The sequence below is a fragment of the Nerophis ophidion genome, linkage group LG15 (assembly GCF_033978795.1).
Source record: "Nerophis ophidion isolate RoL-2023_Sa linkage group LG15, RoL_Noph_v1.0, whole genome shotgun sequence".
Classification (NCBI taxonomy): Eukaryota; Metazoa; Chordata; class Actinopteri; order Syngnathiformes; family Syngnathidae; genus Nerophis; species Nerophis ophidion.
In genome coordinates, this window is record NC_084625.1 from 11,061,069 (window position 1) to 11,079,028 (window position 17,960).

Sequence of the window (17,960 nt, forward strand, 5' to 3'; positions counted from 1 at the left end):
GAGTTTCTGTCATTTCGATGATCTTCGACTAACACATTTGCAGTAGATTCCTAAAAACAGCATACCTTTGACTAATGTATTTGTTATTTAGATGACCTTTGGCTACTGTATTTGAAGTAAGTTCTTCAAAACAACAAAACCCCCTTGTCATTTAGACAATATTTGACACACATTTTTTTTTTTACAATTTTGTTAAAAACATCAGAGCGCTTCTGTTATATAGATGATCTTTGGATAAAGAATTCTCAGCAGATCCTTAAACAGCACAGTGCCATTGTCACGTGGAGGGTCTTTGACTACTTGAAAGTAGGTTCTTAAAAACAAAAAAACACTTGTAATATAGACAATCTTTGACACATTATTTTAACGGTTTTCCCAAAAACAGCAAAACACTCTTTTAAGTACCAATGATTGTCACACACACACACAAGGTGTGGCGAAATTATTCTTTGCATTCGACCCATCACCCTTGATCACCCCCTCGGATGTGAGGGGAGCCGTGAGCAGCAGTGGTGGCCGCGCCCGGGAATAATTTTTGGTAATTTAACCCCCAATTCCAACCCTTGATGCTCAGTGTCAAGCAGGGAGGTAATGGCTCCCATTTTTTTTTTATAGTCTTTGTTATGTCTCAGCTGGGGTTTGAACTCACGACCTACCGATCTCAGGGCGGACACTCTCTTATATAGACAATCTTTGACACACATTTTTTACACCATATTCTTAACAGCAGAGCGCTTTCGTCATTTAGAGGATCTTTGACTACTGCATTTGAAGTATGTTTTTAAAAACAGCCAAACTCTCTTGTCCCAATAACAATCTTTGACACGTTTTTTCACCATATTCTTAACAGCAGAGCGCTTTCGTCATTTCGAGCTGTGGTCCCCAACCTTTTTGTAGCTGCGGACCGGTCAACGCTTGATATATTGTCCCGTGGCCCGGCGTTTTTGTTTTGTTTTTTTTGTCATGAAAAAATGAGGTTTTTTTGGGTTGGTGCACTAATTGTAAGTGTATCTTGTGTTTTTTATGTTGATTTAATAAAAAATAAATAAATTAAAAAGAATGAAAAAATAAATAAATAATTATTCTGCGGCCCGGCACCAATCGAGCCGCGGCCTGGTGGTTGGGGACCACTGATTTACAAGATTTTTGACTACTGCATTTGAAGTATGTTTTTAAAAACAGCCAAACACTCTTGTCGTCTTGACAATCTTTGACACATTTTTTCACCGTATTCTTAACAGCAGAGCGCTTTCGTCATTTAGAGCAGTGGTTCTCAACCTTTTTTCAGTGATGTACCCCCTGTGAACATTTTTTTTAATTCAAGTACCCCCTAATCACAGCAATACATGTTTGGTTGAAAAAAAGAGATGAAGTAAAATACAGCACTATGTCATCAGTTTCTGATTTATTAAATTGTATAACAGTGCAAAATATTGCTCATTTGTAGTGGTCTTTCTTGAACTATTTGGAAAAAAATATATAAAAATAACTAAAAACGTGTTGAAAAATAAACAAGTGATTCAATTATAAAGATTTCTACACATAGAAGTAGTCATCAACTTAAAGTGCCCTCTTTGGGGATTGTAATAGAGATCCATCTGGATTCATGATCTTCATTCTAAACATTTCTTCACAAAAAAAATAAATCTTTAACATCAATATTTATGGAACATGTCCACAAAAAATCTAGCTGTCAACACTGAATGTTGCATTGTTGTATTTTTCTTTCACAATTTATGAACTTACATTCATATTTTTTTTAAAGTATTATTCATTAAATATATTTATAAAGGATTTTTGAATTGTTGCTATTTTTTAGAATATTTTTTTTAAAATCTCACGTACCCCTTGGCATACCTTCAAGTACCCCCATTTGAGAACCACTGATTTAGAGGATCTTTGACTACCGTATTTGAAGTAGGTTTTTAAAAACAGACTAACACTTTTGTCCTTTTGACAATCTTTGGCACCTTTTTTTCACAATTTTCGTCAAAACAGCAGAGTACGTTTGTCATTTAAATGATTTTTGACTACCATTTTTGCATTAGGTTGTCAAAAACATTGGAGCGCTCTTGTCGCGTAGAGGATCTTTGACCAGGGTAGACATTTAGCCTTATTTTATATGGTCACGTGTGTCCTCAGATCGTCCATTCATCCGCTTGAAGCCCAGACGGGGTCCCGTGATGGAGGCTCAGGCGGGGCAGAAATCGTACCGAATTTCGCCCAAACTGCGAGCCTTCCCGGTCCCACAGGTCATCTGGTAAGAGGACGCTCGCCAACCCCTTGGAGAAGTTTCTGGAAAGATGGCGTTGACGCGGGCTGGCTGTGTCTTGGCAGGTTGAAGGACGGCATGGTGGCAGCAGAGCAGTGCTCCAGGTACCACAGAGACGGAAACTCCCTGGTCATCAGGGACGTGGCGGAGGAGGACGCTGGGAAATATACCATCCTCGTACGCATCCAGGAGCACGGACTCTACCAGAACCTCACGCTAATACTTGTGGTTAACGGTAAGACAACATGACCAACAATGCCACTTTCTTCCTCCAGAGGCATTAGTGCAGTGGTTCTCAAACTTTTTTTGTCATCCCCCACTTTGGACAAGGGAGAGTTTTCAAGCCCCACCTGAACAGAACGCTAATGCCAAGCTTAACATTTTCAAATTTATTGAACATCAAGTAAGATTCAAGTGGTATAGATTAAAACTCAATAACATAAAATAACATCAAGTTCAATAATACATTTAAAATAACTACTCTGCCAGTTTTCTTTGAAAGAAATCAAGTGGCTTATTGACGTGACTGGGGTGTGTGGTCTCGAGGTGTCGCTTTAATTTATTGGGTCTCATGCTGTCTGCTGCTAGCGGTTTTAGACACAGAACACACAGGGGTCTCTCCTCTGCCCCCACCACCGTTGCCGTGAATCCAAGAGCAAGATACCCTTCATCATATTTTCTTTTCGGTTGGCTTTTTGGTTGATTAAGCCCGTCAGATTTTTGTTTCTCCGCAGGCGCTGGCTCTGGCTCTGGCTCGACGACCTTTGAGGTGCGAGTCACAAATGTATCCATTTTGTGTAATTGTGGACCACACATTAGCCTGCTACCCATCCGAGTGAAAGATTGTTCCGCTTAGCCCCGCCCCCATTAGTTACTGTTGCTATGTCTGTCAAACTTTCGCTCCTACCTAGAAATTTAAAGCCTAGAGGAAAAATAGGTCATTTACATTTATTTATAGAACGGATTTCACAGACAGAATCACAAAGTGATTTACAGTGTGTATAGAAAATGAAAGCATAGTAAAAAAAAAAATCTAAGAATATAATAAAATATAAATAAAAAATGTTATTGAAATGTCCTCCCTTTCCTCGTGCCCCACCTGTCAAGTCTCTATTCCCCACCCGCCCCACACTTTGAGAAACGCTGCATTAGTGAGCAATAGATTATCTCCTGGTGGCCACTCATGGTAACTGCACTATATATTGGAAGATCATTAGGAACTGTGCTGCTGTGTGCTGCTCCCTGTTGGCAGGAACAAAATCCAAATCGGTGACTTTGCTGTTTTTTTTTGTCTCTGCATGATCGTATTGCGTGTCTTCGGCCTTGGACGTCCACAGTGAGTCCTCAGATAGGCGAGAAAGCGGTCTCGTTGCAAGACCCCGGTTCTGTGCCCCGGGGGAGCAGGCAGTCTCTACACTGTACGTCCCACGGCGTGCCCCCTCCTCACATCACGTGGCTCTGGCACCCCTGCCCACCTAAAGGCCTGTAAGTAGATTTCACATAAAATATTTATCTACATGTCTTATAAAGTAGGGCGAAACAATCACACAATTTTTCATCATACAGGTGTAAAAAGAAGTTAACCACTGTAGGCAACAAAGTAAACCTACTCAACGGTAACACATTAAACCGAAATGAAGTCGTATTTCTACACAAATCTAAAATTGACCAAAAACCCTTGTACTGTACTATATACTTTAAGGATAAGGTCATTTTTTATTTGTTATTCGAGAAAACGTGCTATTGGTAAAATCATGTGGAAATTTTATTTATAAAAGATGTACTATTACAAAAAATAAAGTATAAAAATACAGCTGTTATTAGGAGTATACATGCTATTTTTTTATTTTGCAAACGTTGTAGTAATACATTGTGAGACACTTGCCAAATAGTAAGCCCACTAGCACTTAATCATTCATTTATTCTAACATAATATACAAATAAAAGAATAAAAGGAAAAATTGTGCTATTACAAAAATAAAGCATGTGCATTTTTTACATGGTAATATTGCAGGAATTCACTTTAAAAAAAATATTTTTTCAAGAATGAAGTTTAAAAATATTTTAAAGAATTGTACTAATGCAAGAAGTAAGTAAAACTACATTAAAATAATTAAACTATCTCGAGCATTAGGTGTAAAAATATTTTCCAACTGGTGCTGTAACAACAATGAAGTAAAATAAATATCACAAATATTTTACAATAGCAGGAATAAAGTAAAACAAAATATTTTATAAATGGAACAAAAATGAATATTTAGAAAATTGTATTATTGCAAGAATGCACTAAAAAATATTTGTAAAAATTTCCAATTGCAAAAAGGAACTAAAATTATTATTTTTTTAAATGGTACTATTTAATGAAGTAAAATATATTTAAAGAATTGTGCTACTGCAAGCAATAAATGTAAAAAAAATTATAAAACTATTGCAAGAATGAAGTAAAATACATATTGTAAAAACTGTACTTCGCAAAAATGAAGTAAAATAAATATTTAAAAAATGTTATATTGCAAGAAAAAGGTAAAAAAAAATAGAAAAATTACTAAAATATTTATTGTTTTTAGTTGATTTCGAATAAATGCTCAATACTGACGTGATTATTTACATGTAATAAAAGTATAAATGATCTGTTCTAAGGTCAAACCATCACATCCTTTTTAATCTTGCAAGTATAAAAATAAGTTAACCACTGTATGGAACAAAGTAAACCCCCTACTCAACATGTGATAAATATCTTTAAATATTGCCTAAATAAAGTCAAATTTATACACAAAAGTCTAAATTTTACCCCTCAAAATTGTACTGTACTACATAATAAGGTCATTTATTTGTTTATTTATACTAGGAAACATACTCTTGATAAAATGATACAGAAATTTTGCCAAACAGAACTGTAATATTATGCGAAAAATAAAAACATTATGAAAAATGTAAGGTATCTTGTACTGAGCAGCCAGGACGTAATTTTTTGTTTTTGATATTTTGTCATAACGTCATTGAAATAAAATACAATTGTCAATTTTTTGGGGGGGGAGTTTTATCCGGAAAAATTACTTTACCAGAAGAATAAAGCCAACCTTTTACCAATTATGTTTTGTATTACACTCCAAAAATTTTTCACTTAAGCCGTGTTGTACTGAGCAGCCAGGACTCCCGTCATAATAAGGGCTGTTTCCTGCTCTATTTTGATCATCACATTTTTCTTTTTGCTTTAAAAAAAAGTTAAAAATTGTAACTTTTACTTTGTAATCATTAACTTGTGCTGGGATTGGTTCTTGCGCAAAAATGTTTTTTTTTTTTATGACAGTTATGTCAAGCCGTCAGCTTTAAAGAAAAACAAACAGTTATTTACAAACCCCGTTTCCATATGAGTTGGGAAAATGTGTTAGATGTAGATATAAACGGAATACAATGATTTGCAAATCCTTTTCAACCCATATTCAATTGAATGCACTACAAAGACAACATATTTGATGTTCAAACTCATAAACTTTATTTTTTTTTGCAAATAATTCACCTAGAATTTCATGGCTGCAACACGTGCCAAAGTAGTTGGGAAAGGGCATGTTCACCACTGTGTTACCATCCATCCATCATCTTCCGCTTATCCGAGGTCGGGTCGCGGGGGCAGCAGCCTAAGCAGGGAAGCCCAGACTTCCCTATCTCCAGCCACTTCGTCTAGCTCTTCCCGGGGGATCCCGAGGCGTTCCCAGGCCAGCCGGGAGACATAGTCTTTCCAACGTGTCCTGGGTCTTCCCCGTGGCCTCCTACCAGCTGGACGTGCCCTAAACACATCCCTAGGGAGGCGTTCGGGTGGCATCCTGACCAGATGCCCGAACCACCTCATCTGGCTCCTCTCGATGTGGAGGAGCAGCGGCTTTACGTTGAGCTCCTCCCGGATGGCAGAGCTTCTCACCCTATCTCTAAGGGAGAGCCCCGCCACCGGGCGGAGGAAACTCATTTCGGCCGCTTGTACCCGTGATCTTATCCTTTCGGTCATGACCCAAAGCTCATGACCATAGGTGAGGATGGGAACGTAGATCGACCGGTAAATTAAGAGCTTTGCCTTCCGGCTCAGCTCCTTCTTCACCACAACGGATCGATACAACGTCCGCATTACTGAAGACGCCGCACCGATCCGCCTGTCGATCTCACGATCCACTCTTCCCCCACTCGTGAACAAGACTCCTAGGTACTTGAACTCCTCCACTTGGGGCAGGGTCTCCTCCCCAACCCGGAGATGGCACTCCACCCTTTTCCGGGCGAGAACCATGGACTCGGACTTGGAGGCGCTGATTCTCATTCCGGTCGCTTCACACTCGGCTGCGAACCGATCCAGTGAGAGCTGAAGATCCCGGCCAGATGAAGCCATCAGGACTACATCATCTGCAAAAAGCAGAGACCTAATCCCGTGGCCACCAAACCGGAACCCCTCAACGCCTTGACTGCGCCTAGAAATTCTGTGTTACACTGTGTTACATCACCTTTTATTTTAACAACACTCAATAAACGTTTGGGAACTGAGGAAACTAATCGTTGAAGCTTTGAAAGTGGAATTCTTTCCCATTCTTGTTTTATGTAGAGCTTCAGTCGTTCAACAGTCCGGGGTGTCTGCTGTCGTATTTTACGCTTCATAATGCACCACACATTTTCAATGGGAGACAGGTCTGGACTGCAGGCGGGCCAGGAATGTACCTTCACTCTTTTTTACGAAGCCACGCTGTTGTAACACGTGCTGAATATGGCTTTGCATTGTCTTGCTGAAATAAGCAGGGGCATCCATGAAAAAGACGGCGCTTAAATGGCAACATATGTTGTTCCAAAACCTGTATGTACCTTTCAGCATTAATGGTGCCTTCACAGATGTGTAAAGTTACCCATGCCTTGGGCACTAATGCACCCCCATACCATCGCAGATGCTGCCTTTTGAACTTTGCGTCGATAACAGTCTGGATGGTTCGCTTCCCCTTTGGTCCGGATGACACAATGTTGAATATTTCCAAAAAGAATTTGAAATGTGGACTCGTCAGACCAGAGAACACTTTTCCACTTTGCATCAGTCCATCTTAGATGATCTCGGGCCCAGAGAAGCCGGCTGCGTTTCTGGATGTTGTTGATAAATGGCTTTCGCTTTGCATAGTAGAGCTTTAACTTGCACTTACAGATGTAGCGACGAACTGTATTTATTGACAGTGGTTTTCTGAAGTGTTCTTGAGCCCATGTGGTGATATCCTTTAGAGATTGATGTCGGTTTTTGATACAGTGCCGTCTGAGGTATCGAAGGTCACGGTCATTCAATGTCGGTCTCCAGCCATAGAGTGATTTTTCCAGATTCTCTGAACCTTTTGATGATATTACGGACCTTATAGGTTGAAATCCCTAAATGTCTTGCAATTGCACTTTGAGAAACGTTGTTCTTAAACTGTTTGACTATTTGCTCACGCAGTTGTGGACAAAGGGGTGTACCTCGCCCCATCCTTTCTTGTGAAAGACTGAGCATTTTTTGGGAAGCTGTTTTTATACCCAATCATGGCACCCACCTGTTCCCAATTAGCCTGCACACCTGAGGGATGTTCCAAATGAGTGTTTGATGAGCATTCCTCCTTTATCAGTATTTATTGCCACCTTTCCCAACTTGTTTGTCACAAGTTAAAGATTATTTGCCCCAAAAAAATTTTGTATCAGTTTGAACATGAAATATGTTGTCTTTGTAGCATATTCAACTGAATATGGGTCGAAAAGGATTTGCAAATCATTGTATTCCGTTTGTATTTACATCTAGCACAATTTCCCAACTCATATGAAAACGGGGTTTGTATAGCAATTGTTGAAATGTCAGAGATCTACTCACTTTGAGCCTTATTTACAGTACATACAGTAGGTAGATTGATAGTACTTTATTGATTCCTTCAAGAGAGTTCCCTCAGTAGTACATACCCTAGTACATACAGTATATGACAAAGAGTTGATGTTGAATTGTAAGAGCTGCACATGACGGAACGTTATAGTCAGTGCTGTAATGTGACAGTAAAAACAACTGTTATTGTAGTGTGTGTATGTATGTGTGTGTGTGTGTATTGTGTGATTTTGCAAAGGAGACATGTTTTGTCTATTTCAGCGTGTCCAGACACCGTTTCCTTCTTGTAACCAGAACAGATGCCTTTGTGCGCCTTTCATGTGTGCTAATCTGCTAAAGGGTGTGTGTCTGTGTGTGTGTGTGTCAGTGTGTGTGTGTGTGTGTGTGTGTGTGTGTGTGTGTGTGCACGCGCAAGTTTGTTTCATTGTGTTCTCTTTTTTCTTCTTGTTGTCTTTCTGCATTTTTCCCATATGTTTGTTTAAGTGCATGTAAATGTATATCTGTATGTGTGTGTGTGTGTGTGTTTGGGTGTGGGCTTGCATGGTGCATTCACAGACACACTTGAAAGCAGAACCAAACAACACACACTTCAATAGACGGCAGTTCCGTGCTGGCAGTCACAATTTGTTGCTTTCCAAATCAAACGCGATGATTTAATGAACTTCCTGTGCAGGACGTATGTTTATTATTTTGATTGCACACACATCCCCTGATGCCTTTTCTTGTATCTTTCACACACACACACACACACATGCTTTATATGTGTTTATATATAAAGTTGTCATGAGAAATGGCCCAGCCCTATCCAAAACAAACACACACGCTTGCACAGACACACATATTGTACACACACACACACACTCAACCGCGGTTAAGCAGGCACTTGGCAAAAACATTGATGGAGTATTTCTCTGAGGTCAAACACGTATTGTGTTGCTGGCGACCCCATCAGAGAGGTTAAGTGTTACCTGAGACGCCCACGCCGCGTTCCGCCTCGCAGACGCACTGACATCATACCCGTCGGCCTCTGACCTCCGGCGTTCTAGCGCGGCGCCTCTGCAAAATGACTTACTGTTTGTCCATGATGCACGTGAACGCCTCGTAGGAACGCCGGCGGAAAAGAGTTGCGTGAGTTACGTGCTGAGAAAAGTCCCACCTGTACTTTCCTCACAGTTTATGATTGCTGCACATTAAAACATCTCCATACACCGATGTTATTATGAATGCATATGTTCTTTTTTACTTTGCAAAAGTTGTAGTAATACATCGTGATACACTTGCTAAATAGTAAACCCACTTTCACTTAATAATTCATTTATTTGTATGCTTTTATGTAATGTAAAGTATTTATAATGTATTGCAGAAATGGAGTATAATTTATATATATAACATATAAAATTATTATAGCGAGAATGAAGTTAAAAAAATATTTGTGAAAATTGTGCTATCGCAAGAATTAAGTAAAATTATATTTCAAACTGTACTGACGCAAGGATGAAGTGTAAAACATTTTTAAAACTTGTACTTTTGCAAGATTAAAGTAAACTAAAAAATATTGTATTATTGCAAGAAAGAAGTACAAATATTTTAAAATTGTATACCTGCAAGAATGAAGTACAATAAATATTTTTTAAAATTGTACAACTGCAAGAATAAAGTAAAAACAAATACATTTAAAATTGTACTATGCAAAAATTAAGTAGAATATATATTTAAAAACTGTGCTGTAGCAAGAATGAAGTAAAACATATATTTAAATCGTGTAATTGCAGGAATTAAGTACAAATAACATTTAAAGAATTCTACTACTGCAGGAGTGAAGTGTAAAAAACATTTTAAAATGTGTACTATTGCTAGAATGAAGTAAATTTTTTTAGGTTTTTAAAAAATGAACTTTGCAAAAATGAAGTAAAATAAATAATTGAAAAATGTACTATTGCTCGAATGACGTAAAACAAAATTATATTATTGCAAAAATGAATTAAAATAAATATTTTCTAAATTGTACTAATGCAAGAATTAAGTAAAATATATTTAAAGAATTGTACAAGTACAAGCATTAAGTGTAAAAAAATTTTTTGGATTGTACTATTGCAAGAAATAGCAATATATATATATATTTTTTACAATTGCAAGATTGAAGTAAAACAAATCTAAAAGATCTTACTCTGCAAAAGAAATATTTTTAAAAGTGTACCATGAATTAATTAACGTGGACCCCGACTTAAACAAGTTGAAAAACGTAATCGGGTGTTACCATTTAGTGGTCAATTGTACGGAATATATACTGTACTGTGCAATCTACTAATACAAGTTTCAATACAACTGCAAGGGTTAAAGGTGCCATGTGTCATAATGTGGCCAGAAATGGTACTGCAATCACAGTCAAAATTCTGTACTCCCCTCCCACTCTCCATGACTCAGGTTGCCAAATACGCATCCATCCATCCATTTTCTACCGCTTATTCCCTTTTGGGGTCGCGGGGGGCGCTGGCGCCTATCTCAGCTACAATCGGGCGGAAGGCGGGGTACACCCTGGACAAGTCGCCACCTCATCGCAGGGCCAACACAGATAGACAGACAACATTCAGACTCACATTCACACACTAGGGCCAATTTAGTGTTGCCAATCAACCTATCCCCAGGTGCAGTCGAATCCAAATCCTACTCCAAGGAACTTCAAATGTCAATCGACGAGTCCTACGCTTGTTTATCCATCTTGCGAGATGGTTTACTGAGTAATTATGCCACATTTTACTGATGTCGATTAGCCAAACGGATTGTTGGCAGTACCCTGCTAAAATGTCTAGTTTGACCGCACGGACCACCATCGAAGTAATTATATGTAATAATGTATAATTAGGGGTGTAACGGTACACAAAAATTTCGGTTCGGTACGTACCTCGGTTTAGAGGTCACGGTTCGGTTCATTTTCGGTACAGTAAGAAAACAACAAAATATAAATATTTTGGTTATTTATTTACCGAATTTGTAAACAATGGCTTTATCCTTTTAACATTGGGAACACTATAATAATTCTGCCCACGTTAATCCACATTAAACTGCCTCAAGTTGTTGCTTTGATTAAATAAAAGGACAAAACCTTTCTTCTACATATAAAAAGTGCAACATTAAACAGTTTCCATTGAAACTGTTTAATGTCAACTCATCATGCTTAATTTATTACAGCATTTTGGAAGCCTGTAGTTGACTTTTATTATGTAAATGTTGTATTTTTATAAACATGTGATAGCAGGGGCCCTGCTATTCAAAACTAAGCTGCTACATTACTAATGATTCATGTAACTATAGCTGAAAAATAGTACAATTGCAATAGGAGAGACTATTCAGACCTAAACACAATGGAGTTCAATGAAATAACAGACAGACAGGACTTTGCTGCCCCTAACACACACACACGCACTCACACACGCACAGACACATGCACACACACACACAGCAAAATGAGCTAACGTTACGCTAAAAGCTAATTAGCCTTCATCTCAAGCCTATACTGTGAGCGAGCTGAGCTGCAGTTTAAGTTTCTAGAAGGTCAACGGGCTCATAGTGATGTTTGTAATAGTTGTGACTGGGAAGTGTTTAGTATAATTTGGGTAGAGTGCGCTCCTCCCCTGCTAAACAAATATCTCTGCTCGATGCTGAATGATTGACTAGATTGCTCTGAAGTCTGAATACGCACTGCTGATTGGCTGTTACATCGCTCTGAATACGCACTGCTGATTGGCTTTGTATGTAACCAATCAGATGGTTGTGTGGGCGGGACAATGAGGCAGAGACAGAGGCAGAAAGCAGAGCAGCTTGTGAAGACTTCTGCTTCCGAACTCGTTCGATACGCCCGCGTGCCGAACCGAAACGGTTCGATGCAAATACACGTACCGTTACACCCTTGTGTATAATATATTATATATGGCATAGGCCTACTTTGATGGCAAGCCAGGGCCAACAGTAAAATTACCGCCACATTTCGTTCAGCATAACTCCATGTTGCATCCAACCTAACATTCTCTTCCATGTACGCACATCACCATCTTTCAGTGCAGACTGCAATTCTATGAACCAACCCACGTTACACATAAACCCCGTTACGCATAAATCATAAAGCCTACTACCATGTCAATACACAAAGCAGAGAATCATTGCATGTAATGCATTATGTTGTGCCAAGCAAATACCACCTCAACACTGGTTTAAATGTAACATAGATATTGGGTTTCACTATGTTAAGCGCTTTGAGTCACTTGAGAAAAGCGCTATATAAATATAATTCACTTCACTTCACTTCACTTCACATGTTCCTGATGCACATACAGTACCAGAAACCGCAATTAGCCGTGCTAATGTTGGAACGCATTTCCTCTGTGTATCAATATTGAGAGCGAAATAGGCACTGACACTACCCATATCCACGTAGGTTTTATTTGTCAAATATAATTTGTTATGGAGGTATTCGAAAAGAACATGATTTATTAATGATGACTTGACATGAAATTATTACATACGGCACCTTTCAGTAAAAATATATTCAAAGAGTTCTCCTATCACAGGAATGACGTGTAAAAAATCATATTTTTAAACTTGCACTGAAGAAAATTAAGTAAAATAAATATTTTTACGAAAGCAAGAATGAAGTTTTAAAAGTGCATTACCCGTCCATCCATTTTCTACCGCTTATTCCCTTTGGGGTGGCGGGGGGCGCTGGTGCCTATCTCAGCTACAATCGGGCGAAAGGCGGGGAACACCCTGGACAAGTCGCCACCTCATCGCAGTAAAAGTGCATTACACACTTCAAATTATAATTGTACTATTGGAATAATGAGGTAAAATATATATTCATTTTTTTACAATTGCAAGAATGAAGTAAAATTATTATTTATTTTTTTACTTTGCAAAATAAAGCAAAATATATATTTTTAGAATTGCACTATTGCAAAAATTAAGTAGAAATATATTTAAAGAATTTTCCTTTTTCAAGAATGAAGTAAAACAAATACGTCTAAAATTGTACTTTGACAAAATGAAGTAAAATACATACAGTATATTACAAATTGTACCATTGCAAGAATGTAGTTAAAACAATGGACTATTGCAAAAATTAAGAATTTTTTATTGTACTATTGTAAGAATTAAATCAAATACCCCGCCTTCCGCCCAAATGCAGCTGAGATAGGCTCCAGCGACCCCCCGCGAGCCTGAACAAGACAAGCGGTAGAAAATGGATTGATAAAATATTGAAACAATTGTATTATTGCAAGTAGAGTGGTACCTCCAATTTAAGAGTAATTTGAGATAATCACTGTCGCTCGCCTTTTTACTTATCCTTTCAGTTGCGAGCATCATTTGAGTCCAGCCCGATGTCACTTGAAGTACTATTTGTCACCCAGTTGTGCCGTTTGAGCACAACTGGGAGAGGAAGCGTACGACCCGGCATCGTCAAGCCGCATCTCACAAAGATCCAAACGACAAACATTTATCCATAAAAATATTGAAAAGCTGCAGATAGTGTTTGCCATGTTTCAATTAGTTGTGTAACCTTGCACGGTCAAGCATTTCCTTTGGTACGCAGACACTTATATCACTTTTTTTTTACACTGACTTTTCCGGTCCGTCACTCAAATATGTTCATGTGGAACTCAAACAGCAATTTTCTAGTTCCTATTGTTACACGACGGAGAAGCAGCCCGTAAGAAACACCTACAAAAGTCTTCTCCCCAAGGTAAATGATGAAGAATATTACTACATCATTTCATGAAGGTACTGTAGTTGTTTGTAGTACATGCTATTTTTATACAGTATTTCTAAAAAGAATTGAAAACATTTTGATTTTAAAAGGCATTTTTATGTTAAAATGGTGGTGTTGTAGGTGGAGTAAATTGATTTCAATTCATTTTCAATGGTTGAGATATGAACTCAATGTGTTCATAAGTTAAGGTACTACTGTATAAAGTAAAACATATATTTAAAAGTTGTACTATTGCGGAATGAATTTGAAAATATGTTTTTTTTAAGATTATACTTTTGTAACAATGTAGCAAAATTAATATTAAAAGTTATACTGTTGCAAGAATGAAGGGGACACATTTTCTAAAAATATTCTACTGTAAAAATGAAGTAAAAATAATATTTTAAAAATGTGTACTATTGCATGAATGAAACAAAAATATGACTTTAAAAAATTTACTATTGCAAGTTTAAAGTAAAAATAATATTTGAAAAAAAATACTATTGCAAGAAAATCAATAGTTAAAACATTTTACATTTGTAATAATGAAGTAAACTAGTTCAAGAATAAAATGAAAAAATATTTTCAAATGTCTTAGTATTGCAGGAAAGATTATTTCAAAAATGTAATTTTGCTAAGATGAAGTAAGAATATATTTTTAAAAATGTAATATTGCGAGAATTTGGTGAAAAAAAAAATCAAAAGACTAAAATTTTCATATTACGAGAAATCTAATTCTGCCGAGTAGTAATTGCCATTACAATTAAAAATGGTAGTGAAAATAGAAGACAAAACGTACCATTTTAAGTTCTATGGTTATCGTCACGTTTTCCATTTGTTCAAAATAGTAGCAAGGAACTAGATTTTTAATGCAAAATTATTTAGCAAAAAAATAAATCCAATGAGAAAATATGTACGGTCACCTTTTTATTGTTTCCTGCTTTGTGATGCTAAAAGAGGGTGTGTTATGGTAAACATTTTACTATTGCAAGAATGAAGTAAAAAAAATGTAAATGTACTTTTGCAAAAATAAAGTAAAAAAATATTTAGTGTTGCAGATATGAAGTAAATACATATTTTCCAAACTGAAGTATTTAAGGATGAAGTAAGTACATATTTTCTTAAATGTAATATTGTAAGAATTAATAAAAAATTAAAATATATAAAAACATTTCAACATTATTAGAAAGCTTTTTTCTGACGATTAGTTATCGCAGTTGAAAATGTTTGTAAAAATAGAGGATGGCATTTTATAATCACATTTTTCATTCCTTCCAAAAATACAAAGAAATGAACATTAGTTAAAAAAAAGGAAAATAAAATAGATATAGTCACATGTTTGTTTTTTCCTGCTATGTGGTGCTAAGGAGGTGTGTGGTGCAATTAAACATTTTACAATTGCAAGAATGAAGTAATAAAAATAAATACTAATGCAAGAATAAAGGAAAAATATTATAAAATGTCTTGGTATTGCATGAAGTAAAAAAAAAAATAGAAAGAAAAATTTCAATATTATGAGAACTATTTTCTGACAAATAATTATTGCTATGGCAGTTGAAAATGTTTGTGAAAATAGAGGACAAAAATTATTGTTTCACATTCTATGGTTATCGTCACACGTAAAAAAATAGAAAAAAGAGCATTTTTTTGCTTAAATATTTAGTAGAAATTTTTTTTTAAATAAAATGGATATGGTCACATGTTAATTTTTTCCTCATTTGTGATTTTAACAGAGTGTGTGTGTGGTGCGATTACACCTTTTACAATGGCAAGAATAAAGTAAAAATTAATTTCAAAAATGATATTGCAGGAGTAAAGGGAAAAATGTTTTTAAATGCAGGAATGAAGGAGATACATATTTTCAAAAAAAATTGTATTGCTAGGAGTAAGTAAAAATTATATCTAAAACATGTACTATTGCAAGAAAAGAAATACATAGAATATTTTTACATTTGCAAAAATGAATTTAAAAAAATATATATTTCAAGAATAAAGTAAAAAAAAAAATTCAAAATCTTAGTATTGCAGAAATTAAATAGATAAATATTTTCAAAAATGTAGTTTTGCGAATATGAAATAAAATAATTTTGAAAAAAATTACATTGCAAGCAATAGGAAAAAAAGGCAGCACGGTGTGAGAGGGGTTAGTGCGTTTGCCTCACAATACGAATCCTGAGTTTAATCCCAGATATGCACCTGGGGATAGGTTGATTAGCAACACTAAATTGGCCGTAGTGTGTGAATGTTAAAATTAATGTAGCAATGATCGTCACACACACACTAGGTGTGGCAAAATGATTCTCTGTATTTGACCCATTACCCTTGATCATCCCCGGGCAGATGAGGGGAGCAGTGAGCAGCAGCGGTGGCTGCGCCCGAGAATCATTTTTGGTGATTTAACCCCAAATTCCAACCCTTGATGCTGAGTGTCAAGCAGGGAGGTAATGGCTCCCATTTTTAGCCTACAGTCTACTCAGTGGCCCTGTGGTTAGAGTGTCCGTCCTGCGATCGATAGGTTGTGAGTTCAAATCCCGGCCGAGTCATACCAAAGACTATGAAAATGGGCGCCATTACCTCCCTGCTTGGCACTCAGCATCAAGGGTTGAAATTGGGGGTTAAATCATATAATGCAAACAATGCATATGTTCCTTGACTGCACTTAAATGTAGAATATATGTAGAATATATTTATATTTTTCATATATTATATATATAATATATGTTATACATTATTTATTATTATTATTGTCTATTGTGAACGAACTGTGGTGCTGAATTTCTCCCAGGAATCAATAAAGTACTTTCTATTCTATTCTATCACCAAAAATGATTCCCGGGCGCGGCACCGCTGCTGCTCACTGCTCTCCTCACCTCCCAAGGGGTGAAAAAGGGGATGGGTCAAATGCAGAGGACAAATTTCGCCACACCTAGTGTATGTGTGACAATCATTGGTACTTTAACTTTATAGTCTTTGGTATGACTTGGCCGGGGTTGAACTCACAACCTACCCATCTTGTCAATCTATCTGTGTTGACCCTGTGATGAGGTGGCGACTTGTCCAGGGTGTACCCCGCCTTGTGACTGAATCCATCTGAGATAGGCTCCAGTGACCCCTAAAGGGACAAGCGGTAGAAAATGGATGGATGGATTTCGATAGTAAAATTTTGATATCAGGAGAAAACTATTTTCTCACAAATAGTTATTGCAATCAAAACTGTTAGTGAAAATACAGGACAGAAAGTACCATTTCACCTTCTACGGTTATCCATCCATCCATCCATTTCTACCGCTTGTCCCTTTTGGGGCGACAGGGGGTGCAGGAGCCTATCTCAGCTGCATTCAGGCGGAAGGCGAAGTACACCCTGGACAAGTCGCCACCTCATCACAGGGCCAACACAGATAGACAGAGAAGATCAGTGGGTCGTGAGTTCAAACCCAGGCCGAGTAATACCAAAGACTATAAAGTTTAAGTTAAGTTTTTGGGCCACGGGGGGTGCAGGAAACTATCTCAGCTGCATTGGGGCGGAAGGCGTAGTACACCCTGGACAAGTCTCCGCCTCATCACAGGGCCATCTATGGTTATCATCACATTAAAAAAAAAGTAGAAAGAGAGCATTTTCATGCAAAAATGTTGAGTAGAGAATGAAATGGATGTGGTCACACGTTTGTTGTTTCCTGCCATGTGATGCCATTTTAGTTTAGTTTAGTTTAGTTTAGTTTACTTTAGTTTATTAAGGATCCCCATTAGTCTACACCACAGTGGAGACTATTCTTCCTGGGGTCCAGGCACAAAAAGCATCACACACTCACAAAACAAAAGATTAAAATGCAGTACAACATGATCCAATGATAAAATGTCATAATACAAAAATAGCAACAACAAAGAACCAAAAAAATAATAAGAACTTATGTTACATAATAATTTTCATACCAAAGATAAAAATAGCAATATAAAAAAATATATATACCTATATATTTGCAAAAATAAAACAAAGAACCAATGGCCTAAAATATACACATTAGTGTACCAAAGACAAACAATAAGTGACAAAAAAGTACCATCAATCCATTTTCTACTGCTTATCCCAT

The 17,960-nt window shown here is 37.0% G+C and overlaps 1 protein-coding gene across 2 annotated transcripts in view; it reads left to right on the forward strand.

Annotated features, from left to right (window-relative positions):
• The window catches only part of flt1 (fms related receptor tyrosine kinase 1), a 156,115-nt gene that overhangs the window by 54,333 nt on the left and 83,822 nt on the right, over positions 1-17,960 (forward strand). For both annotated transcript variants that reach the window (XM_061921500.1, XM_061921499.1), the window contains exons 8-10: positions 2,143-2,260; positions 2,338-2,507; positions 3,610-3,757. In XM_061921500.1, coding sequence (XP_061777484.1) covers positions 2,143-2,260; positions 2,338-2,507; positions 3,610-3,757 — 436 coding nt within the window. The remainder of the gene's footprint in view (positions 1-2,142; positions 2,261-2,337; positions 2,508-3,609; positions 3,758-17,960) is intronic.